The sequence below is a fragment of the Triturus cristatus genome, chromosome 3_1 (assembly GCF_964204655.1).
Source record: "Triturus cristatus chromosome 3_1, aTriCri1.1, whole genome shotgun sequence".
In the NCBI taxonomy this organism is placed as follows: domain Eukaryota; kingdom Metazoa; phylum Chordata; class Amphibia; order Caudata; family Salamandridae; genus Triturus; species Triturus cristatus.
The window spans coordinates 919,086,000-919,111,917 of record NC_140583.1 but is presented as its reverse complement, the minus strand read 5'-3'; the positions used below and the strand labels follow the sequence as shown (position 1 = coordinate 919,111,917).

Below are 25,918 nucleotides of genomic sequence, written 5' to 3'. Positions count from 1 at the left end.
ACACCTCAACGTAACAAAAACATTAATGATGGTGAATCGCAAACAGTCAATGTCCAGAGCGTACTGCTCCATGGAAAAGTAGTTTAGGGTACCTGTGGCTAACCGGTCCCCCCAGGCATGGCCCGCATCAGAGCTTCTGCCTTTGTGTGTCCATTTACTCCGAAGACGCCCCTGCGAGTGTCGCTAGTACTGCCAGCCTTTCTTTGGCCAAAGTGTGCGAGTCAGAGCATGTTGATGGGCTGGGAGATTTGATAGTGGTCCACCCATGCCCCTTTCAGTGACTGCGTGAGGGGTTGTTCTGGAGCTGTGTGCCTGCCATAGGGGCCTCGATTCCTAAAAGATTACACGCTGCAGAAAGGGACAGGATTTGCCTCAGTTCTCCTTTGAAGTGAAAGATCAGTCTAAAGGGGTGTCCCCAGGAGTATTTGATACCGGTGTCCCTGAGGTAGGACGTGACCGGGCGGAAAGTTTTGCGTTTGAGTAGAGTGAAGGGTGCCAGATCTTGGTATAATGTAGGCTTTGAACCTTCGTAGGTGAGATCCGTGCGGCGCCGGGCACTCCTTGAGGATCTGCTCTTTTAGCTGAAAGTCATGTACGTATGTCGGGATATTCGCTGGTGGGGCCGGGGCCACTCTCCTGGGGCCCACCCTGTGCATGCGGTCCAACTTGATGGGGAACTCGTGGGTCTCCCCCAGAATGAAGTGGAAAAGGCCCGCTACCAGTGCCTCAATATTGCCGCCCCTTTCACCCCGAGCCTTGTCGCAAATACGGATAGTGTTCCGGCACGACCAGTTCTCCAGGTCCTCTGTGTGGGCCTGGAGGACCAGGTTCTGTTTCTGCAGTTTAAGGACTTCTTGTTGGAGGTGCTCAATGCTTCTTTCTTTTTTGTCAGACTGAGCACAAGCTGTTCACCTTCCTCCTGTTTGTTCTGCTTTTAAGGCTCTCACCTATGGCGAGCTGCAGGAATCGTCTCACAGTCATACTCTGTTTAGATCCTGGATCACTCCTCTGAATGCTTTGGTCAAATAATTAGATTTCTCTATAATGCAATATGCCAATGTCATCCAAATTATACTTTATTTAATGATGGCTTAGGTGGTGTTCCTGATCGTTTAAAATGTTGCCTGTTGGTTGCTATTCGTTAGAAAACTCTTTGAAATTAAACAGAGCCAAGAAAGAGATATTTATCTTGGGTAAACCTCCGTTGCCATCATCTGGAGGGTGACAGATAAAAGCTGGGCTCTTACCCGGCCCGGTTCTTTTTACCTCTAATCTTAAAGGGATTTACAATAACCTTGTTTGGTTTTCAGGTCATATTACCAAGGTTGCATCGGTTTGCTTCGCTTTTTTCACCTTCAAATTCACCGCAAGTTTGTTCCTTTTCTGCTGGCAGACTGTCGTAAAGTGGGCATTCTGTTCATTATTAGGTCTGGAATAGACTATAGTAACTCTCTTCACATACGAGTTCCTGTGTACCTGATGCAACAGTGTCAGGTAGAGCAGAATGCGGCTGCTTCCCTTATTCTTGGGCTTCTTTACATTCCTCAATTTCTGGTCAATTAGCATCTCTACACTTGCTTCCAGTGGCAAATTGTTCAATGTTCATGCCCTCTGCCATTGTCATAAAGCTATTCATGGCACAGGCCTGGTCCACCATCTGCCACTGTCCTCAAGGTGCATTCCTTCCAGAATCTGCTTTCAATGTATGCTCTCTTCCCATCCCGAGGATTAAAAGAGAGACTTGATGGCAACTCTTTCTTTCTTCTTGTGGCCGGGTACTGGAATTCTCTTACTGCTGATCCGGGCTACACCAATCATCTTCAGTACCGTAAAAAGACTTGCCTGTTTCCAGATAAATAGCTGCCCTGCTTTGATGTAGCACTAGGAAACTATCTTGAGGTTATCGCTGCACTTTATACGAGTTTTTTTGTTAATTTAATCTGTTACAAATCATGCAGGGCACTGGTTACAATGTCTCTGAGCAGCGATTTCCTGTTACACATTTAGGTAGTAGGGTGCCCACATTCTAAAAATAAGGCATTGCCAAGACGTAGGAGTATACTGCCTTCAGCATCGATGGTGGAAACATAGGCATGTGAATATTTTCATGGGGGAAGGATTATGTGGCTATAACTAGCTCAGTAACAGGATGATCACGCATTACCATTTAAGATGAAATGGCTTAGGAAACACAACTCAATACAGGTTAAAGAAAGATGGAAGGAAAAGATGATTAATTATGACAATATTGAAAAAGCATCTGATACACTGTATGTATTCCATATGAGGTATTCTCTCTCAGTAAAATCAATGTTCTATAATTGATACAAGTCTCCACCTCCTGAACATAAGCAGATCACAACACAAACTCACTGTTTGTGTTGTGATCACGATAGCCCCATCACAGGAAAATAATACATTTTCCGATGCTGCTCATGCCTAGAAATCCATAGTTGGTTGACTTGGAGTTGGTGATTTGATCTTCCTCTCTAAACATGAGCACTTTTTGGGGTAGTTTTATTCCCCTATCAAAGCATGAAATCCTTGCAGATCACACCAAGCAGGCTTTCACAATAGTTGTTTAGTAGGACGGATACAGGTACAGAAAGGGAACCACGCAATTCATTCTCACCAGTGTGTACATATCTTGGGAGTCTGTTTTGTCCAGTTTTTGATTTACAAGAGTGCCATATTTGATTTTACTTTCCTAAAATGGTGTACATCGAATTGAATGTCTCAACCGTGCAAATTAAATTAGGAACAGACCTAAAAAAAATTAACCTTCAGAAAAACATGTTCCTGTGTGCTACTTTTAAAAAGGAGAATGTTACAGATCCTAAAAGTGAACAACTGTTTGAGTCAAGGAAGAACACCCTGATGTTGAACAATGCCATACATACCAGTGTTATCATTACAGGATATAACCCACAGTTTTATTCCAATATCTTGACCACAGGACGCCATTCTATAGCAATTTGGACCATGTTCTCCGTCTGTTTAAAATAATAAAAAAAATACTGATGAGCAGTTAAACGGAATACACAACAGCTGAACAAAAACCTATTTACTATGGAAATGTATTAAATGCTAAGAAACTGTTGAACATATTATTGATAATATATCGAAAATGATAAATCTACACTTTTTATTTCCATTCCAGTAACCAAAAATGAACGCGAATGTTGATTTTCAGTTCACCATATTCTAGTTTTCCCAAATAACGCCACCAACAATATTCAATTTGGACAATTGTACATGATTATGCTTAGTTTAATACTTTACTGCATTTGTTACCTTTGTCTATCACCACCCAAAAATCACTCTTCAGTGCTTCTCAGGAGTGCTTTATTTACATAGTTTTCATATTAAATGGGCTGCATCAATTGCCTCATAGTCCCAAGAAGACTCGTGCAGTGACACAGGTTTACTAATGGTTTTCACCTTATTACTTCCTTTTTCTTCCGAATGTTTTGCTTTCTTAACGAACCTAAGAAAGTTATCTCACGTTACTATTTGCTTCCTAATTAAGCCTTGATAGGAGACTCAGTCTTCTGCTGCCCTCTCCGACAACATAAACAGATGTGCATTAGACTGTTATTGAGTCCATTAAAATAAAATCACTTTCATGCAATGTTAACATATCATCTGAGATGTGTCTCTGTAGAGCACAGTATGCACAGATGTGTGACCTCTACTTAGCTTGAGGTACATTAACAGTAATATATTCAGCTGAAGTCAAATTTCTCAATTTCAATAGACATTTGTCCAAAGCTGATCTCTGGTACATGCACAATAAAGTCTATCACAGTATCCTTTTACATGTTCTTCTTCTATTTATTTTTTATCTAAATGTTCATATACATTTTAAAACACTTCTTGCCAACAAGTATTACGTTTGAAAACAATATTTCCACAGAACTTCATCACTTCATCATGGCTTGCTATCACACTAGTCAATGGTTGTAGAGAAGAAGGCAGGAATACTTCGTGAGAATGGTAATAATATACATTTGGTGTTCTCTCATTCAGAATTATCAAGAACCATCTTATGCGCCTAATGACCAATAACACGGAGCAGCACTGGCCTCATCATGCGTCCATCTATGGCCATAATCACCTTCTCATAACTGCAAGAACCATGCCAGGCAGTGTGTGTCCACTTTGAGGCATTTGTTGATAGTTAAACCTAGGAGTGGAATGGTTCATCATGGGAAGCCCCATAAATGCTGTCGTGAAAGAGCCACCTTCTTTCAAGATGGCTGAGCAGTGCAAGACTTAGGCTTTGCCAGACAACATCAGCAGTGCCTGCAGGGTGGTGGGCAGGGACCACTGGAGTGATACACAGTATGGTGCTGCACCTACTCATCTGCAGTTATGTGGGGGTGGGAACAGCCCATCAGGGAGATGATGCAACCCAAAGGAAGCTGCAGACGCCTGAAGGAAACCCAGGTACACTAATGCACTTGATCTGGGACTGCCCATCCAAGTGAGGAGTCCATTTTATTCAATTGTTTAAGGGCTGTCTGCCACACCAGTTGCATTTGCACAAATGACAGGAGCAATTAAACAGGTAAAAAGGCTGTGTGTCACCCAGGCTTTACATACGAGATGTCAGGACCCTGCTCTTACCAGAGGAAAACGCCACCGACCAAAGTACTCTAGAGTATCTAGTTGGAACAGAGCAGCAGGGTCATGTTATGTGATCCACCCATGTACCACTTGTTTTTATCCAGACTAGAGTCATAAAAGTGTTGTGTATATACCGGCTCCAGTCATAAAAGGGTTCTCTTCTGAGAAAATTTGGCAGGAATTCAAAAGTCTTCAATGAAAAGGTGCAAGTGGGGATGTAAAAGTAGTCAAGGGGGAGGAAAGAACACTGTTTGGCATAACATCAGGTCTTCAAGATGCATTATGGTATATGTGGTTCAAGATTAGTTACTTTAAACAATTTACAATTAGTAGAGGGTTTGCCATGTGTTAGCACAGCCTGCTAACTGGATGTCTGGACAAATGTGTCTCTGGATTCTTGTCTACCATTGGCAGAGAGTAACACTTCATTTGGGTTGCTTGAAAGGCTGCTCTGTCTCTAAGGTTAAATAGCAAACCAACACGTAGGTGCATCCCTGCAGACTTGTCAGCACTAATAGCTCCAAGAAGAGTCAAACAATCAAAAGGGGGTGTTGTGGAGAACACTGGTTGGCATAACAGAATCAGTCCTCCCATATTATTATAGATGAAGTTCAAGATTACCATCAGGCCCTTCGCACCACCGACTGTGGTGGTGGTGGAAGGGTAGCTGAATCTTTCACCAATGTAAAGTAGAACGCTCTTTAACTTCGTAACAAGTTTGTATACTCAACGGAAGTCCGTAGACTACAGATCTAGTCCTACACCTGTTGCTAGGCAGGCAAGGCCTGCAGCCTCCAGTTTGGACAACAAACTTTATTTTAAAGTTGATTTCACTGAGAGCACCCTTCATAAACAAACTGATGCCATGCGTCTCTTAAGTGGCCAATCTATGGGAACAAAATTTAGTTTTTCAAATTAAAACAGTCTCTTAATGTATTGATAGTTTGTGGACTACTTTTTGAGGCCGTGGACTAAACACACCGAAAAACGGTACCCACAGACTATCGAAACAGCCTCAACATGGGTGTAAGAATTTCAAGAGTCTTCTGCCTCATTGGTGGAATATGGACCTGCAGGTGGCGGCCTGTGTGTCAAAGATTGCCATCCCCAACACAAACACATTTTGTTTAAATTTAAACTTGAGATTTGGGAGCCTGATCAACTAGGCCTTTTAATCAGGATGTGCCCACACAACCGTCTAATATGGCTTTTTTTTCATGACGTGGGGACCCTAGTGGGACAATAAGGGAAAAAGATCCTACATCCAATCTAATTTGAAACTTTTTCAATTTGGGTCTGCGAACACAGGTTAGAGGACAGTTTGTGCATTAATGATCTAGATATCAACCCTTTCAAGCACATCAAACCTTTTTTTGTAACTATAATTTCTGGAAAACTACTGAAGATGTTAATACCAAACCAAGCAAAGGCACCTTCTCCAGTAAAATTGTAGTTTCATGTTAAGTTTGGTGTTACTTCTTTCAACTTCTTTTCCTTAGCAGTGAGTAAAGACTTCAGTGGGAGTTAAAATGGGAACTGCAACTTTTTTGACATGCCTTTTGTTCTCCCCTTTGACACATTTGTATTAAACGTTTAACTCTGAACCCAAATCGGAAAAATTCAGTTTTGGAAAGTTTTGTGTAGATTTGTCACACAGAGCTAAGGTAATTAAGAAAACAAAAACGGCTTTTCTATGGAAACTCAAGCTTAACCGTAACTACACATTCGCTATGGGCAAGTGAGTAATATCTCTGTTCTGCTGGGCCAATAGAGCCTAATCTATGAATGGGTATTTAATACCTTCTCATATCTATTGTACAGAGAGGTATTTATCTACTATTGAACCTGTAGACCCCAAGATAATGTGTGGATAAAGGAAATACCTAAATCATCAATAGGGGATCCCAATTTATTAATTGGGCCACTGGAAGTATGTGATTGCGCAGCTGCGGCATTATTCGCATAATTATAGATTTGCTGCATTTGCCACATAATCCAACATCTGCTGCATAATCGGCATATTTAAAAAAAAAAAAAATGATGCTAGCTCAAACGGTTCAAAAGTTAATAAAGATGCAGTGACACGTGTTGACACAAAGTGGAAGGCCCTTTGCAAAAGTTGACAGGTCATCTTTCTGTTGCTTACTGCTACATTTTGATGTTAAACTGGTACTAAGGAGGTACAACCAATTCCCATACAGTGTTAAAATTATGCCACATAATTTGGTGGCCTTTTCTTGCCACATAATTTACTCAACCCTGCCGCATAATTTGGCCTTCCTCTACCGAATTATACCAGTTGGCCTGTTCATAATGAAGTTAATTTGTGGTTACCTGGCCGACCCTTGATTAATCTTCCGCAAACTATAAAAGAGGTTTGACCATACGCTATTCCTAAAAACTATGCAACAACGTTTACCTAGCAACTCCATTATAGTAAGACGGGTATCATCATCACTGAATACGTAGTGATCGTTTGGTGCAATACGGGAGGTCTTCAAATAACTAATGACTAATGTCTGAATGTTCTATTGTTAAAACTCAGTGCCTTGAAAAATCAACAAATTGCCTTAAATCGAAAAAATCAACTATCTTAAGGAAGAGAGTAGGGCCCATGAATTCTGTACTCAACCGAATGCTTTTGAGGTAGGAACAATTTGTATTTGTAGGTACACAGCAGCTGATTCTGCACATTCTTTCTTTGGCAGATTTATGCTTTTTAGGAGCATCTCTGCAGTCACCTCTCTCCTCACAGGATCTGCCTTTACTCTGGATCTCTGCACAAGATAATCTGTGACAGAAGCATCCAGTGGCACTAGACCGTAATGTTCCAGAAGGATTCAGAGGAGAACATATACCATATGACAAGGCATTAATTAAATTAGCTCATCTACATTGGCAGAGGTGAACAAGGGCAGCCAGGACCTGGAAGGTCAGACGCCATGATGCAGAGCAGAGCCAGGGATCCAGGAAGGAGAGGAGAGGAGAAGTATGCGAGGCCCGTGCTGAGGGTTGCTGAAATGCTGGAGGGGCCGCTTGAGGGGGTCGGGACTTCAGTAGCGGTACTGCTAGCAGCATCAGCATCAAATCTACTGGAGTTAAGGAGTGGCCTGCTAGTTCTGGCCCAGTGTTGACCGCTACACTGCCAGTCCACCCGCCAGCCCACCGCTAGCCCGTCCGCTCAGCAACACACCACGCCACAACACGCGCAGTGCAACACACCACACCACGGTGGTCGCTTGTTGGACTAGCAGCTCTTACTCCGCTCGCACTCCTCTCCACACCTGCCAACAGCGAGCCTCTGTGGCACTCAACAGTGCCTACCAAAAATGTTTTTGTTTTAAATGGGGAAACATTTAAAAGAAATGTAACTGAAACTGTAGCATAACTGGGGTACTATGGCACAAATGCTCTAATCCAAGAACATTCAAGTCAATAGAATGCATCTGCACAACACCAGTGGTGCTAGTGGCAACCACTGGGTCTTCAGAAGGTTGAGCAAGGCAAGAGGCAAGCAACGTGCTTTTGAAGAAAACAAGACCGGCCGGAGCAGAGAATGGTTGCAGTGTTAGAGACGTCACCCAAGGGTTGAGCAGGAGAGGTACGGAAACCGCTGGGCTAGGTCCCGGTGCAACTTGTGAAAACGCTCTGTGTGCTCACCCGCCACCACCGTGTCCCCCCCTTCGAACGTAGTGCTCAACTCACCATCGCCACGACAGCAGCTTTATATAGCCAATCTGCCATTAATATTAGAGTCCAAGACTATTGTGCATTCCTCTATGTCCCATCAAAAAAGATACCACTTCAGGCCATTGAAGACTTCCTGACAATTGGTCACCTACGGGTGCTTTCGCAAGAAGATGCAGATGAATTAGGAGGAGATATTATAATAGAGGAAATAAGAGCTGTCATCAAAAGTATGGCACACAGTAAAGTTCCAGGAGCTGAAGTCCTATCTGTGGAGTTCTTTGCTACATACGGGAACACTTTGGCTATGAAATTAATAGAACCCAACTCTGAAGCTTTGGTTATCTCATTATTGAAACCAGGTCGCCTTCCCAAGGATATCAGAACTTATCAGCCTTTGTCCATGCTTAATGTGGATTTCAAAATTCTTCGTAGAAGTCTGGTGACTAGTCTCCTGTCCCACATGCCTACTTTAATTCACAGATTAAACAGGATTTATTCCTGGGCGCAATACTGCGCTTAATAACTGTAGACTCCTTTCACTTATGAATGAAGATTTCGTAGACAAACCGACAGTAGCTGTTATGGCAATAGATATAGAGAAGGGCTTTGACAGTCTAAGTTGGGACTTCCTATATCGAGTAGTGGCTTGTATGTGGTTGGGTGCTGGGTTTATACGCTGGGTCTGAATCCTTTATACAAGTCCCACACCACAGGTTCGCTCTGGCATAACTATATCTCATTCATATGAGGTGGGACGAGGTGCTCGCACACTGGGATTTTACCACGGTTTAGTGGTTCATGGGCAATCTCATTATGCTGATGATATGCTAGTGTTTTCTCTGAGATGTTGGAATGGACTTGCCTGGCACAATGAATTTGATGGTGCGCTTTGGTGTTGTCTCAAGCCTACACATTAATTGGCAGAAATCACATCTGTTTCCGCTTTGTGGGGATACCGGCCCTCCTCAGAACCAACTCAGACTTACCTGGAACTCTACATGTCTGAAGTATTACGAGTTAACATTTATCATAACCACCAAGATTTATTGGATCATAATGTTGGGGCAGCAGTTGGAGTGCTTAGAAGTAGTATAAACTTTTGGTTGACATTGCCATTATCTATGGCTGGTAGAATAGCAATGGCTAAGATGGTGGTGCTTCCGAGACAGCTTAATTTTTTCTCTATTTTGCCACTATTGGTGCCTCACTGAGTGTTCCGAGAGATGGAATCACTGCTTTTGGACCTGATTGGGGAACTGATAGCGGTAGGGTGTCGCTAGCTAAGTTGCAGCATCCTGTAGCAGAAGGTGGGTTGGCTGCTCCAGACTCCGAGTCATATTACTTGGCAGCACAGCTGCAGTGGTTCAACCAGTGGATTTATTGCAGGTTGCATGCTTAAGAGGGTGTTATTGGTGCACCTCCTGACTTGAGGGACTTTTTGCAGGTCCTCTTGGTGCCCAGGAGATGGCTGCAAGCTGTCTCTCTGGAGCTCCTGGTGATACAGCAGTGCTGGCAACGTTGTTTGGAATAAACTCCCGGCCCTGAACCCTCCTCGCCAGATCTGGCACTAAGGTGGTGAAAAATGGTGGTCCCCGAGGGTGACTTGGGGGGGGGGGGGGCGGGGGGGATTGCTGGTTGAACTGCTTATGGGTTAAACCGTATTGGAGATCTATATCAAGACAGAGAATTGCACTTATCTGCAGACATGGGAGAAGATTTCAATGATCCTGGCGGGCAATTGCTGCTGCACCAGGCAATAGTAGCCACGATCAGAAATCATTGGGAAATAGAGGCTTGGAACCTGCAACGCACAAAGTCTATCATCTGCTCTGTACAATGACGGGTCATGTAAAAGCAGTCACGTCACTATATCAAGTCACGTGCGAACATTCTAACTTCCATTACAAATCTGAAAGTTAAATGGGAGACAGATTTGGAGCTGCATATTACGGATATTGATTGGGAAAAGATCCTAGCACACATACCCTCTGTCTCCATTAATGCCAGAATCAAATTAATTAATTGTTAGTTGCTAGCTGACGAGGAGAAATGGCATGTTTTAATATGTATGCACTTGGGCTGAACAAGTCTGAAAAATGTGCACATACTTAACCTGTTTTTTCTCTCTACTACTATGCATAGATGATTGTCTTTAGTATCCCAGAGCACAGGCAAGGGGGCACTCTCCTAGTTATTGTGTTGGGAGATAATTTAGTATCAAGTTCTGAATCTCTGTCTGGGTCTCTTTTGAGTGCAGGAGATTGTCATTGAGTCTCCAGGTACGGCTACCACTCGGCTGAGGGAGGGAAATGTGAGGGTAAAATGCACCGGTGAGTGGTTCGACACTTCTTAGACCCAGGGGGATGACAGGAAAAAGTACAGCCATGTATAGGTCTGTCTAAATGCTGAGAAGAAGGAATAATCTATAGACTGTGGGTGCATGTCTCTCCAGACGTCCGATAGCCCCAGATCCATCAACCACTGAGCTCCTGTAGAGGAAAGGGCGCCTGAATGGCCCACCCTCTGGACTGGACTGTCCATTTTGCCATCAAGTACTAAGTTAAAGTACCCCCCCCCCCCCCCCCCCCAAAGAAGAATATCTCCACTGTGTTACGAGACCACCATAGATTTGGCTTTGCGGATCAATTATTACTGTGCATCATTGGGGCGTATAATGTTGCCGGTGTGAAGGAGTAGGAGGAATTGGAGATCCAGAGAATAAGAATCCTGGCTGGAATCTCTATAGAAGACTGCTGCACCTGCCCCTAGAATTTGCTGGCTATGAGAATGGTGACCCCGCCTACTAGTTGGGGCCTGAGGAAAAGTATTGTGGAGGGAGCCTCGTTGACCTGATTCAGCCATAGTCTTGTTTCAGAAGACGTGTCTCCTGTAGACAACAAATCTCACTATCAAAGTCTTTTTGTTCCTTTTTCGGGAATACAAAATATTTGGCTGGCGCAGTGAGGCCCCGCATGTTCATAGTGGTGATATTAACCATTAGGTGTAGGTGAGCGGTTAGCTACAGGAGAGACCGCCAGGGGCACGTCCACAGGTTATCTTTGTGGCCGGGTTCGCACTGGGGAGGCCAGAGCGCACAGACTGTTTATCAAAACCTGGTGCATAGGGGACTGCAAACAATGTAATGGGGGATTCATTAACACTCCTCTTGCCATAAGAGCATACAAAAGGAAGCCGAAATGGAGGGCAGCATCGAGCCCTGCGCTGGGCCATCCACAAAGGGTCGAGTCATGTTAGTCCCACAGCCCCAGACCTCACAAATGAGATATTACTTGTGCGTGCCGATCTGCCCCGTACCATCAGTAGATTCCGGGGGTTCAGTTAACTTCTGCCCCTGTGCCGCTGTGGGCCCTAATTCTCATATCTCAAATCTTGTGGAGTTATCAAGGCAGAGTCTGGGATCTGTAGCTCTTGTGGCAGGGCCGTTCTCTTGCGACGGCTTTCCTCTGATGTGGGGTTATGGGAGGACTTTATGGAGGTGCTTCTGGTCCACAGACCCTGGTGGAGACCAGTAGCCCCTGCCCCCTGTTGCCGGGGGGTGGTCATCAGGTGTCTGCTGTAGACCAAGGAGGGCCTGACCCTCCAAAAAGGTGCGAACAGAGTGTGTTTCCGGATTCCACTGAAAAGTGAGCCAGAAGGGGTGCCCCCATTTGTACCGAATGCCTTTGTCAAGGAGGTAGCTTATGACAGGCTCCAGCACATGCCGTTTATACAGGGTAGACAGTGACCGGTTATGGTACAGCCAGACCTTTGCTCCCTCGAATAAAATCGGCTCTGCCTTCCATGCTGCCATTATCGCCTCATTTTGTAGGAAATGGTGGATGCAGATAAGGATGTCCGGGGCAGGGCCTGCCTGGCCTGCTAACTCCCAGGGCGGTGTGTTCTGTCCAGTTTCACATCCACTGTCACTAAGTTCAGGAGGAGTTTTTGGACCAGTCGCACTACATACTCTATGATGCCCGCTCCCTCGGCTCCTGGGGCACCATCCTGGATGCAGATATTGGAGAGGCGCGATCTGTTTTTCAGGTCCTCTAGGTGTAGCTGCAGGTACTTGTTGCACTCCCTAAGGACCACCAGTTCAAAGAGGAGGACATCTAGCTCCTCCTATCTGGCATTTGGTGCGCCCTCCAACGTGGATATTCGCTAGCCCAGCTAAGCCATATCACACTTGATGTGTGTAAGGTCTGATTTCACCTCCTGCCGCAGCGACCAGAGGTTGTCCCTCATTTAGGTGAAGAGGCCTACTGTGAATGCCCTAATTAGGGGTGCTGCCATATCGTCCAGGGGGCCGCTGTCACCGGATTACTCTCAGCAGCATCCTTGGCTGCACCTGTCTTCCTTTGGGAAACCTTCGTCAACATATCCTTGAGGGTCCCATCCTTATTGGACTTGTGGGATGCCATGGTCACCCACACATGGGATGGTCCTCCCGCCCAGGCAGCTCCCCTGGTCTCCGTTCCCGTATGGTACAGTATTCCCCCGTTGTTCACCGCAGCTGGGTCACAACTGCTCTGGATGCCCTCCGGCATGGGCATTTGGGGGCGAACCCATGTAAATTGTAAATTGATACTTGTATAGCGCACTACTCACCCGCAAGGGTCTCAAGGCGCTTGTACGAATACCGCTGTGGAACCCATCCTGGCTTTCCCTGTGAGATGTCCACTCCTGGGCACCCCCAAGGTGGAGGCCAGGCATCCTTAGCGTTGTGGGGGCCGTTGTGTAGATTAAGCAAGCTATTGCCTAGAGTTGCAGAGTGGGACTCCATGATTGGAATAGGCACCGAGGCGAGAATTATCAGGTCCGTGGAATTTTGAGCCCAAGACCCGCCGAGGCGGGGAATTGGACCCTGGTCCCGGGCCAGACCTCTGCATCAGGGTCTGCCGCTCTAACCATTGAGACACACTTCTCCATCATGGGGTGTCCCGTTCAGCCGCAGTGGTGTTGGGGCCAGTACCTTCTGGAGGGGGTGTGGGAGACCCAGCTTCAGTGTTGTGCTGCTCGCAGCAGCCATTCCGATAGGGAGGGGGCATCTCTCTGTTAGCCAGGGTCTACATGGCAGGCACGCAGGTCCCCCCCTCATCGCATGCTCTCTCACCTGGCGGCCGCAGTCACAGCCTATCAAGGCCCTCCACTGCTCCCTTGCTCTTCGCAGCCTCAGAAGCCCTCCTTCTCCATTCTCCAACTAGGTGCCGTGGTCATTTCATGTGGGCTGGCAGCGGGACTCCGGCATAGCGGGCCGACCGCATGAGGCTGTGGACCATGGGCCTCGGGCTCTCACTACTCTGTCCCCATGATGGGCACGCTGGCCGCCATCATGTGGGCTTCGTGCGTGGAGCTGCTGCAGGCGTTTCCCCTGGGTTGTAGTTCATTGGGGGTTGGGCTATAACCCCTGATGTTTCGCTTGTGGTCCCGGACCACCACTGGCCCCCTTCCCTGCACCATGCCTGAGGTTATTTACAGGGCTGGGATAGCTCGCTTTTATATTACGGGTGTTTGGATCTCCTGGAGAACGCTCCCAGCCGTTCGCCATCTTGGCCACGCCCTAGATGTTTTTTTTTTTTACTGAACTTTTTATCGCCTCTAATTTTAACCACTGATCCAATTCCTCTATGCCCCAATAATTTTCAACTTGATGGTGAGGAAACTAAATTTTCTTAGACATTGCAAAACATCCTCGGTACTCCCATGGGAACAGTAAACTTTGGAATAACAGGCATGGAAATTTGTGAACTACCTCCAGTGTTAGAATTCTAGGTGATAGCATAATCTTTGATAAAATAATGTGGTTTGCTTCATTTTAATTTTGCAGGCCAAAACGTGGCTAGCCTTTTCACCCTCCTCACATATTTTGTGACTGCGCAGCATTTTCCATGCTGATTTCCCTCCCAGCAATTTTTCTTTTTCCCCTATTATCATGCGCAGATCTCCATACAGCGCCCTCGAACAACCAGTGTTTTGCTGCTGTACAACCTGGGACAGACATTGCTCTAAATCAATTTCCTTTTCTCTCAATAATCTTATAAATTTCACTGTAGGAGCTAATAATTTACCTATAATCATTGGCTTGGTAGTGGCATACACAAGGTTGTATCCCCTGTGTCATTGTCTTTTACATGAAGCTCTATCTCTTCCCTCATGGGCACCCTTGGAAAAATGTCATAAAAAGCATTAATTTCCATACTTGACTCGGTCGCATGTCCTTAATAACAACTTCGATCATCAAAACCTGAGAGGGGTCAGATATGCCCTGTAGTTCAATATTCATTGACAAAATTAATAGCTGAAAAGGTTCAATTACTTCTCCCCCTCATGTTGGGGTCTCCATAAATCGATAAGTTCCCTCTAATGAGAGAGGGATTGTGGTTGGATTAAAATGTGTATCTTATTAAATTCTGCCAACATTGGTAGTAGGCTTCGTAAAAACCTTCCTTCCCCTTATGGTTTATATGGATGGAAAATAATATCATAAGCCTTCCATTTACTCTTCACTTGATGCCCATCATCCATCCGTCCTTTGACTTGGCATTTCTCCAGCGCAGCATTAGATATTTTAGTCACAATTTCTCAAATCCCCACATTGAGACGTGATCAGTTTTCAGTATCCTTCATTATACCTATATAATATTGTGCTACTTTTTGAGGTTTTCCACTCTCCCTGTTAATGAGAGTGTTCCGTCAGAGAGGTTTCAATGTGATCAATGTGACCTTCTGCTATCTGTATCAAATTATCTAAATCGGCTAACAGTTTGGTCTATTGGTGCAATGTCTTTTTTGAATTCTTGTATCAATTATTGCATATCGTGTTTAATCGATGGTGCCTCACTTGATGAAGAGGTTTTGTTGCACAGAAGGAGCAAGGTCCAAGCCACCCTTTTTCTCAGAACTCCATGTCCTTGATGCATGGCATCTTGGAAATTTAGCCTTGGCCAAAGGTGCATCTGTGGCTCAACTGTTGATCTGAATACAACTGTAAAAGAGAAACTGTTCAAGCAATATCAAATAAATACCTTCAAGCACCCAGAGACTACTATTAGCACATTCTCTTAGGTGGCACCTACAGTTACAATACAGCTATGCCTGAATTACGGCTTTGCCCGTGATCCTAGGGTAAAGGTTATTTTCACTTTTGGATGCTTCTCCCTCTCCATGTGGGATAAATTGGCTTTCCAAATCCATTCCTTCACAGCGTAGAATCTTTTGATCAGCGACCCAAGGATACTCATTTTTGACATAGCTGGTGAGCTAATGTCTGGGAATCAGTATAGCCCAAGAACACGGGTTCAAGAGGCTCAAAATACGTCATATAAATATTGGCTACCGTGGGGGCACATGATGCCCCCATACTGACGCCTTCAATCTGCTTAAAAAGGTCGCCGTTAAATTCAAAGGTGTTCTCGTCAAGAACAATCGTTAACAGGTCAATAATGAATGGTACATCACACTCAACAGAGTATGTCAAAATAAACCATTCCACCGCTGTAAGGGCCTCTAGCTGGGGAATATTACTATACAAGGACTCAATGTTCACGGATACCAAGGTGTCTTTGTGTCTATTAAAAGGCAAACCTTCTATCCTTTGTATCATGTCTTTCGGGTCTCTAACATGCGATAAGGTTTTAGGTACATGCGGTCGTAGTATTTGATCCACATATTTAGATATATATTCTGTGACTGACCCTATTGTAGTAACGATGGGTCTATAGGGGTGGTTGTTACTATCCTTATGAATCTTCGGAACCCCGTAGACGCTATCCATACGAGGTGCCGATACATTCCTATAGTCACTTTCCTGCTGACAAATGATCCCCTGCTCACTGCATTTCTGGTGAGAATGCGTATTTTTCGTTGAATTCTAGATGTCGGGTCTGTGGTGATCTTTCTATAGTGCATGGGATTGTTTAATACATATTAGCAATATATGTTTCAGTATCTAAAATGACAATACCACCACCTTTGTCGCAACTTTTCACTGTGATATTTTTCAAGTTTTTCAAATCATTGAGGGCATCTAGTTCTTCTCTATGCAGGTTCGGGATGGGCTTGGGAATAAACTTAAATAAAAAAAAAAATGAATTAGACAATTTATTTCAACACAGCTGTTTGCCTACAACCCGGAGGCTGGCAGCTAGCATTATGTACGTATCTTGGTATTAATACACAGCTTTTTTGCCTACTACCCATCAGGCCGGCAGTGCTTTGTAGAACGTAGATGCCGCGCTCCTCTCAATCTGTTAGTAGTACTAATACAGCTTGTAACAGGATTCTGTACTCAAGAAATCTTATTCTAATAACTTCCCCCCCTCCCACCCCTCCTGCTCTACCCAAAGATCTATGGTGTCACCCTATTTGTCGTGTGGTGTGTGTGACTATCTAGCCCCAACCGTTCACTTTTCTCTATGGCACGACTCTGCGGATCCAGCACCTCTTCACCCCCCTCTCCACGTTTCAGCCCCTATTAATTGACCCTAATCCCACTGCATGGTGTGGTCGGTGATTCTATGCCGTTTAGATTCTTAGAATATCCAACCCCCCTGCTCCCAACCAAGCCACAAATGGTCTCCAAATGTCCTTAGGTCTGGATCTGCTAGGCATTAGCTCCCAATAGTTTGAAAGTTGGTCTTTACAATAAATGACCGTGTTCACCCAGGCAGCTATTGTAGGGGGCTGCTGCTTCTTCCAATGAATTGCCACCTGTCTCTTAGCCAATAGTAGCAACATGGCTGTGAGCTTCCTGGAGCTCTTCAGAACTTCGGATATAAAGCCCAATAGTACCGTCAGTGGGGTGGCCTTTAGCGGATTGTTAGTGATTTGCCTGACATGCTCAATGACTTCCTCCCAGAATTTCGCCATCGGTCCGCAGTCCCATGCCAAGTGTGAAAACGTGGCTCCCGGAGCCCCACATCTCGCGTCCGGGTGGATACCCATACAATGCAACCGAGAGGGCGTGCGATAAAGCCTATGCAGGAAGTTAAAGTGGATTAACCTCAATCTGTAATTAGGTGAGAGTTCTTGCAACTGCGAACAACAGTACTGCCATTGCCTGTCCGTGATAACCAGGTTCAGTTCACTCTCCCACTCTGCCCTTGATGTGCATGTAATGACCGGCGAATCTTTCTGCGTTATTTGTAGATAGGTGTGATCAGTTTGAAAGGTGATGGACTTGCCAAAACATTTTCCAACGCGGGAAATGCAGGAGGTACCTGTGGAAAGGACATGTATCTGGCCCAACAGGCGGCCCTGATTTGATAATACAGAAGCGTGTCCGTTGCTGTGGGTGCCCGTGATTTAGACATCTGTTGTAGGGTTATGAATGTGTCGTTTGGATATAAGTCGCCTCCCTTTTCCTACGCATGTGCTTTAGCTCGTGATGCGATTGCTTTATCCGTGAAAGGATTGAGCAATGGATTGACCCCCAGTGGCATGGAAGGAGTATACATTTCCCCTATATGGGCCCTCTGTGCTAGTCCTCTCCAGGCCCACCTCATGGTCTCTGCCGTGTCTATTTTTAAGTGTGGTCTTTTGTAGGGCTGGTATAATGCCACGTTCAGCGGGAGAGGAGCTACTCTATCAATTTCGACCGCCACGTGTGGTTGAAAGGGCGTGGGGTACAGCCAGAAATGCAAAAATTGCACCTGAGCGCTGTAGGCATACAGTTCGAAATCAGGTGCCCCAGGCCACCCTGGGTAAATGGTAATGTCAACAGCTTCCACAATACTCTGGGCTGTCTGCCCGCCCACACCAGTTCGAGAATATGGGATCTTAGTGTCCTAAAGACTTGATCTAGTAGTGCCCCTGAAGGGAACCTCCAACTGAACGGAGTTATGTACGGGCTTGGCACTTTGAATGTCAGCAATGCTGGTGAGTGATCCGATAATGTGCGTGGGTGGTGCTCGGCTGCTATGACCCAGGCGTGCATATCTTTAGATATTAACCAATAATCTAACCTCGACCAGGCACTACGATTTTGTGTCACGCAGGTGCCTTCTCGGATTGTGGGATGCAACGCTCTCCATGAATCCACTAAATGCAAGTCCGAGATTATGTCTTGTAGAGTTGCGGCCGCCCTCGGATGATGCTCCCTTGTCGCACCCTGCCTGTCCTCCGCATCAGAGAGAACCACATTGAAATCCCCACCCCAAATAACGGTGGTATTAGTCAGTGATTGGGCTAAGTGTTTGATATTTAGAAAAAAGTCGGTTGCGTCCGAGTTTGGGTCATATGTGTTTATTATCACCGTGGGTGTGTTATACAGCGTACCTTGCAATAGGATGTACCGTCCCTCCCTGTCTATCGTTGCCTGATGTGTACGCCATTGTAGCCCCCTGCATAACAATATAGCCACTCCCCGAGAGTAGTTGGAGTACCCCCCGTCCACCACTTCCCCCCCATCTATTGTTCCGGGGCATGCTCGCCGTGCCCACCGTTAGGTGTGTCTCTTGCAGTAGACATATGTCCACTCCATGTCTAGAGAGGTATGAGTGCACCAATCTTGACTTACGGCGGTCGTTAAGGCCATGCACATTCCATGTGATACATTTCAGCCGTGTCATAGTGTGGGACAAGACGTGAGTTGCTTACGTGGCGGCGCAGGGCTCCACAGATGAACGGTCAGCAATTCCTCCAACCATTGGCGGTCTGCGCCATTGACGTTTCCATGACCAGTTGTAGTAACCACCACACAACGTACCCTCCATCGACTATTGGGTGTACATTCGTAATCTAGCAGGCATCCAGAAAAACCCCACCCCAGTCCCCCCTTCCCTCACACACCAACCCCCCAAACAGGTTGTGATGCCCCCCCTCCCCAACTCCCCTCAACTGTGAACAATAACTCCACATGTGGAACTCAAAGGGAATCATCCCATGGGGAACGTGGGTGCGCCAGCATAACACCCCTGCGCTCATGGCAGGGTGGCCGAGTGTTACACTTACTGCCCCAATATTAAACCAGAGCCATTATGTGCCTTTGCAACTTAAACCTGTGCACCTGAGAGGCCGGGAACTTCAAGGGATAGTAGCATAGAAACCCTGCATGAGTGAACAGATAGAAGACATCCTAATCATCAGCAACCTGGCCATACGGTAACTCAGATGAGTGTACTTATCTGAACATTCAGCGTTATGAGTTGGGTCTCTCAGTCATTGTCACTCAGATTGTTTTCCGCATTCGGATTCTCCGATGGCGTTCCAGCAGCTTGGCAGGGTAGATCAACGAGTTCTTAGTGCCAATCTGCTGAAATATCTTTTTGGCTGGCATGAATTCTCTGCGGGCTGCTTGCACCTGTAGCGTGAAGTCTGGATACATGGCTATGTTATTGCCGCTGTACTGTACGTCTCCTTTTTCACGCGCCATTCTGAAGATCATGTCCCGGTCTCTATAGTTGAGGACTCTTGCCAGTATGGGTCTCGGCGGTGCCCCCGGCCGCGGCCTAGGACCCAGCGTTCTGTGGGCCCGTTCTATGAGGAACATGGCGGACAGGGCGAGTTTGAAGAGCTCTCTCATCATGGTCTCTACGTATTGTTCCATATTTTGTATGTCTGTGGTTTCTGCAATGCCCGTGATGCGTACGCTGTTCCTCCTCGACCTGGCTTCCAAATCCTCATTTTTTAGCTTAATGAAGTGCAACACCCCATCCATTTCTCGCAGCTTTTTGTCCAATTCTGTGTGCCCCTCTTCTACCTCCGTTACTCTAGTTTCCATTATGTTCATACGGCCTTCTTGTTTTCACACCCTGTGTGTTATCCTGTCCATTCTTTCTGCTTGGTGTCGAGGCCCTGGAGACCTGATTTCAGATCTTTGAACATAGCACGGATGTCCTCTTCCGGTGGCATCGCCGAAGCCCCTTCTTCCGCCTCTCGGCCCTGCTGGCTAGACTCACCCTCTATCGCCTTGTTGGACTTTTTTTCGAATGTGATCCGGGGTTGCCTCGTGTCAGGCTTCCCCATCTTAGCCGATTTTTTAGTTCTGGTGACTATATTGGCTATGGAGTAGTGGACTTCTTGTGTGACTGTCCCCCTCTAGGCATAAGTCGCAGTCCGAATCAGATCCTACAATCATTTGCCAGGGATAGTCTCCAGTACCTCAGCAGGGCAGGACGCACAGTACCATGAAAGGCTTGGCCTTTCCCGATCGTGCCAGTTATGTTCCGGTGCCGTGGGTTAACAAGGAGACACAGGCCGAGAGCGCACCACCCGGAGACCACCGTCCGCCTTAACGTGGCATTTCCTACGGTTCAGCAGTTTGCGGCAGTCTCTCTGGACCGTGTCAAAGCGCCACATGCATCATTTCCTTCTCTGTCTGCTGGCTTTGCCACCGCCCAGGAATGTGATCTGTTTAGTGCAGCCCCTTACACCAGCTGCTGCCAGTGACACAGCTGTAAGAACAGGCCCTGTTCCACGGCTTTCCAGCATTGTCCGCTTCCACTAGATCTCCCTTTCTGAGCTGTTACTTTGGGGTCAGTAGCCCTCCGCCCTCACTCAGAGGTCCCAGGACCGCGGCACCAGGCAGCGATCCCCAGTCCGGACCATCCGCTAGACTCGCACCGCTATATCTGCTGCCGTTTCACGTAGGCTCCTCCGGCAGGCCCAGGCTCCGGATGGTGTTCTTTTATGGCATGTGGACGGCCATCTCAGCTACGCGCCAGCAAATCCCGGCCCCATTATGCCAGCACCTGTTCTACATTGACCACAATCACCAACTAATCTAGACAGTCAGCGTGCTTTCCGGGCAGAACCTCCTCTATGATGGCTGCAAATTCCTGTGCCTGCGGGGGCCGAGCGCTGCCGCGCTCACTTACTTTGAATAATGGTGCCGGTATTTCTCCTTAGCGGGACGTCCCACGTCGTCTTCAGTGCCGCCGACCCTCTTTATCTTTACCGGGCCTCTCAGCGCGTCTCCGGCGACTCTCCGCAGTCCACGCTTCCGGCCGCCGCCCGGGGCTACACTCCTGCGCCCGCTCCGGCCGCCCGAGGTCCGTAATCTCCCTCCAGGTTCGTCCCCAGGCCCTCCGGCTGAGATCCGCAGAACGTCCCGGTGGGCCGCCGCTTCGTCCCCGTAGCTCCTCCGATCACCAGACAGGGCCTCCCCGGGTCACGCCCACTCGACGTCCCGGCTGCTCACTTCGAAGGTGTCAGCAGGCCGCACTCTATTTTACTCCTCCTCACGCTCCAGCTTCATGGATTTCCGCTCACCAGCTCATCCTCCTCACTCTCAGGGCATTTGCTCCGTAGCAGGCTCACACCTGGGGCAGTAGTAACAGATTAATGAACTGAGCCGGCGGAGCCGCTCTAACGCGCGGCCATTTCGCAGCTTGGCGAAGCCACGCCGGCTTGGGAATAAACTTAGTTATTTCTTTCAGTTTAGTCATCACTACAGATTCAAAAATGCCTACTTCTGGACCTACTTGGCCCAGAGTAGGAGTGAAGATGGACACAGGACGTAGGCCCGATTTATTCTCTTCATACACGGTAGATCCTGATCTATTTTCAAAGAATTTTTTTAACCGTATTTTACGAAAGAAAGTATGTATATCCTGGAAAATTTCAAATGTGTCCGCTTTAGTGTGGGGGACAAATGAAAGACCCTTTGAGAGAAGTGTAATGTCAGGGTCTGTGAGATTTTTTAGATAAGTTGAAGATGGTTATCATATCTATGTTCGCCAATACTGGGTATTTCTTGTCACTAGGTTTTGGGCATTGTTCTGTGAGTATTCGTTGTAGTTGTAATTTGTATGAAACCTCGACTGATACCTCGGTTTCCAAGGTCCCCTCCGGGGGCCTGGTCTCCCTAAAAAAGAAGATTGACCCCTTGATGGATCATGTGGCTACCCTGCTCTCTCTACGCCAAAGTTGGAATGATGGGGACTAGACTCATTATCAGAGTCGGACGTATCTGAAAACGTAGTGACTTTACATCTAGGTAGTACTGGTCCATATGTTTCTGATTCTTGATATTGAGTATCAGAGTAGAAGTGCTCATTAAGGTACAGATAGGCTTTCTCCTTGGAATAGAACCTAATGTCTTTCCTCAACTTATCTGTTTTGCGCTTAAGTAAATATTCACTATAGGAGTCAACCTCTTGATTAAGTTCCTCAATCTTCTTCTTTGCGTCTTCCACAGCGTTACATTTTTTGATTTTGTCTTTCAATGTAGCCATCTCTTCTATTAATACTTGAATCATTTCCTTGGCGGTTTCAACTATCAAGATCATAAGATCTCGCGAGCATTTATTTGCAATAAGTGACCATTTATCGAGAAACTCTTTTATTTGTACAAATAGCCCCGGTATATTGCGGACTCTTAAGCCCTGGGATATCACTCCTGCCTTGAGATACTCTAACATAAAATGCCCATGCATTTCTATTCTCTTTATTTTCTTTTTTCGTTCTAGTAGTTTACGTATATCATCATTATTGGCTGTTGAGGCTGTAGAATTTGAGGGTTAACCGAAACTAGTTTGGTCACCTACTAGGAGAGCATATTGTCCATCTGTGAAACCGAAGGTTTTTAAGGTTTCCATATTAGAACGCAGAATATATCACCTTTTACACACTGGTCGTGAGGCCAAGAATATTAACTAATGGACAGCTGCCAAAGTGATGGTATACAGATACATGAACAACAAAGAACAAGAGACAAGGAAAAAGATAAAGAAAACAAACAAATTAAACAAAGATAACAAATGAAAAAATAGAACACATATTATGTAGGCTCTAACTGATTGTGAGCGAAAATGAACAAGTTACTATATAAAACACACTACACCCCACGCAGACAGGCTGCCCCTGGTACTAATGTGAAGTTCACCTAGACAGGGAAATACATATTGTAAATAATCTAGGGCAACTTCAAAACAATGAAAATCTCAGAACATGTCAAAAATAAAAATAGTGACACTAGTGTTTAGAAAAGTACAAAAACAATTTATTCAAGATACATAATTCTATTTTAGATTTAAAAACATGATAAATCTAGTCTTACAGAGAACATACTTTGTGCATCATCCTAACTACACACATTCATCACACATTCAATCTACTCTCTATTATTCATATCAATATATATCTATTTGAGAACAGTGCAAAATCTAATTAGATATAGCGGAACATCTCATTATACACATGATTTTTTAGGGTGGTTTCCAGATTATCTCTACGCGCATTTCGGCAGATCACTGCCTTCCTCAGGAGTTCCACCACCGAATGTTGTGCTCTGTAACGACAATGTATACATCACAATAAAAATATATAAACTAGTGTCACTATATGAAGTGTATTCACTTTATATCACCTACCGGCTATATAAAAATATATAAATGCTCACATCTAATTAATAGTTAGAAAAGCCTTAGATATGAACATATAGTGACAAAAATGACTAACACATACAGCCATTTAATTTGAAAGTATATAGGGCATACGTGTTATAGATTTGTAAAAACAAGACAAAGAATATAATATGTCTAAATATATGGTAACGCTGAAATTATACAAATCTAACCTAGGCTTAGGATATAAGCTCACCAGTCCTTTACATTAGGACTACGCAATCTTCATAGCTTTTTTGGGGGGATATATATGTGATGAATGTAGAGATGCATCACTAACACTTATGAAAAAGCAAGAAACCGACTTACCAGGCAGGTAAGTATTTCAACAAATAATGATGTAAGATGAATAAGATGGAAATTCCAATTTCAAACCCTACCGAGGAAAACACAATGACCAAAACAGATTTAGGATAATTGAACATATCTATTATTTGGTGACTGAATCTCGTTTTATAGACCTAGCACTCCTCCTTGCCAAAGGACAAATAACGCGCTGTTGGAATTTCCCACTCTGCCCCACGTGTTGGGCTGGCATGAGGAAGTTTAGCGATGGAGAGTCGCTAATAGCTCGACGCTACAGAGGGAGGAATACAGTGGGTTACACAAACAACCTATAGCTATGGTAGGGGGCACTTTGCTGGAACAGTTCAAAACCCAGGGAGAGGACACTGGTTGAAATGGACACGCTCTCCTAGACTCTATACTATCAGGCTCTAACCCTTGAAGTTCCCTTAACATCTGAAGTGGACATCAGATATCGACTCCTTTGGTCTTTAATACACTGGGATGACTCACACTCTTCTGACGACAATTTGTTTGTATGACGGCAGTAGGACTAGCTTGGTGGATACGTTTGGGGGAGGGAGGTGGAGTTATTAGCTCAGTCACCTTTATTTTAAATATACTATAGGCTATTTACTGCATCACAAATGTACATACCTTAAAGTCCAACAAGACAGACGCGCATTTGATGGAGTCAAGGCGGCCCTTTGACAAAGGGGGATCAAATATATGATGTTCTTCCCGGCGAAGCTAAAAGTCATAGCGGACGGCAAAGCGCTCTTCTTCACTTCCCCCCCGGAGGTACAGGACTGGCTGGATGGGAAAGCCGCATTGGGGGGCAGCAGCGGCGAGGGACAGCTGGAGAGAGACCCACGCACGATCGCCAGGATCAACAGATGGAAAATCAGACACAGATAGACGAAGCCAGCGTTCCTGGAGATCGAGATCCAGCAGCCCGGGCCGGTTGGCGACCCAGAGAGACTGACAGCTTCTGGCCTCTTAATCGGGAATGGACGAGATTGCCTCAACAAACTGTAATGTACAATTTTGCTTGCTAATTACATGAGTGGGGGGTGTCCAATGAGGCGTTGGCCGGTAAGTCTGCGGTTCCTTCAAACTTAGCATCTCCCGTTACAGCTGGGGATAGACCTACAGCCAGAGACACTGAACGTCATAGATTCTTTATGCCGGACTTACGTCACAAATGTAAATTATGCTTCTCGCAGGAACGGGGGCGGGGGACATGCTATGTGACATAGGTCCCACATATATCGGAGTCCCCAACCTGTCAAGCCTCGAAGAGTACGGGGGTGGGCTTCTGGCAGCCGGAGTTGGTGCTAGCTCATTGCCTCTTGTCACTGTTGACTAGGGCGATAGGCACTCTGCTAGTTGGGGATGTGGGTAGTTTCAAACCTACGTGGCAGAGGTAGCAGGGAGGGGGGGGCGGGTGTTGGGGGGGTTCTAGGGTTGAATGTTTTTTTTATTTTCATTGTTGGGGTTGGGGGGACGGAAAAGGAGGGGAGGCGCTCTGGTCATGCAAGAAACTAAGTACTACGATCTGGTGGTGTTGCAAATCTCGCAGGTTGTATAGCACTGTATATTGTCACAATCAGTACGAAGTGGGATAAAAGCTTAAAACTTTTGAGTTGGAACGAGTTGGGATATAAGATAAAAATAAGTATTGTCCTCCAACACATAAAGTGTCACCTCCCAGATGTCGCTTTACTCCAGGAGACACAATCGGAAATAACTGTAAGGCACTAAATAGATGGGGGTACAAAATGGTTTCACATGCTGACTTCACCTCTGGGTCCAGGGGGGTGGGCATCTTCATCAGGCTTACCCTCCCACTAAGTATTATTCACACTTGGACTGACCCTCTGGGGCGCTTCACGGCGGTCTCGGGACAATGGGAAGGGCTTACACACACATTGTTAACAGTTTATATACCACCAGGTCTCCAAACGCAA

The 25,918-nt window shown here is 45.8% G+C and overlaps 1 protein-coding gene across 2 annotated transcripts in view; it reads right to left on the bottom strand.

Annotated features, from left to right (window-relative positions):
• Positions 1-25,918, bottom strand: part of WDSUB1 (WD repeat, sterile alpha motif and U-box domain containing 1) — a 445,966-nt gene that overhangs the window by 208,304 nt on the left and 211,744 nt on the right. For both annotated transcript variants that reach the window (XM_085645497.1, XM_085645498.1), the window contains exon 4: positions 2,901-2,993. In XM_085645497.1, the coding sequence (XP_085501623.1) occupies positions 2,901-2,993 (93 nt within the window). The remainder of the gene's footprint in view (positions 1-2,900; positions 2,994-25,918) is intronic.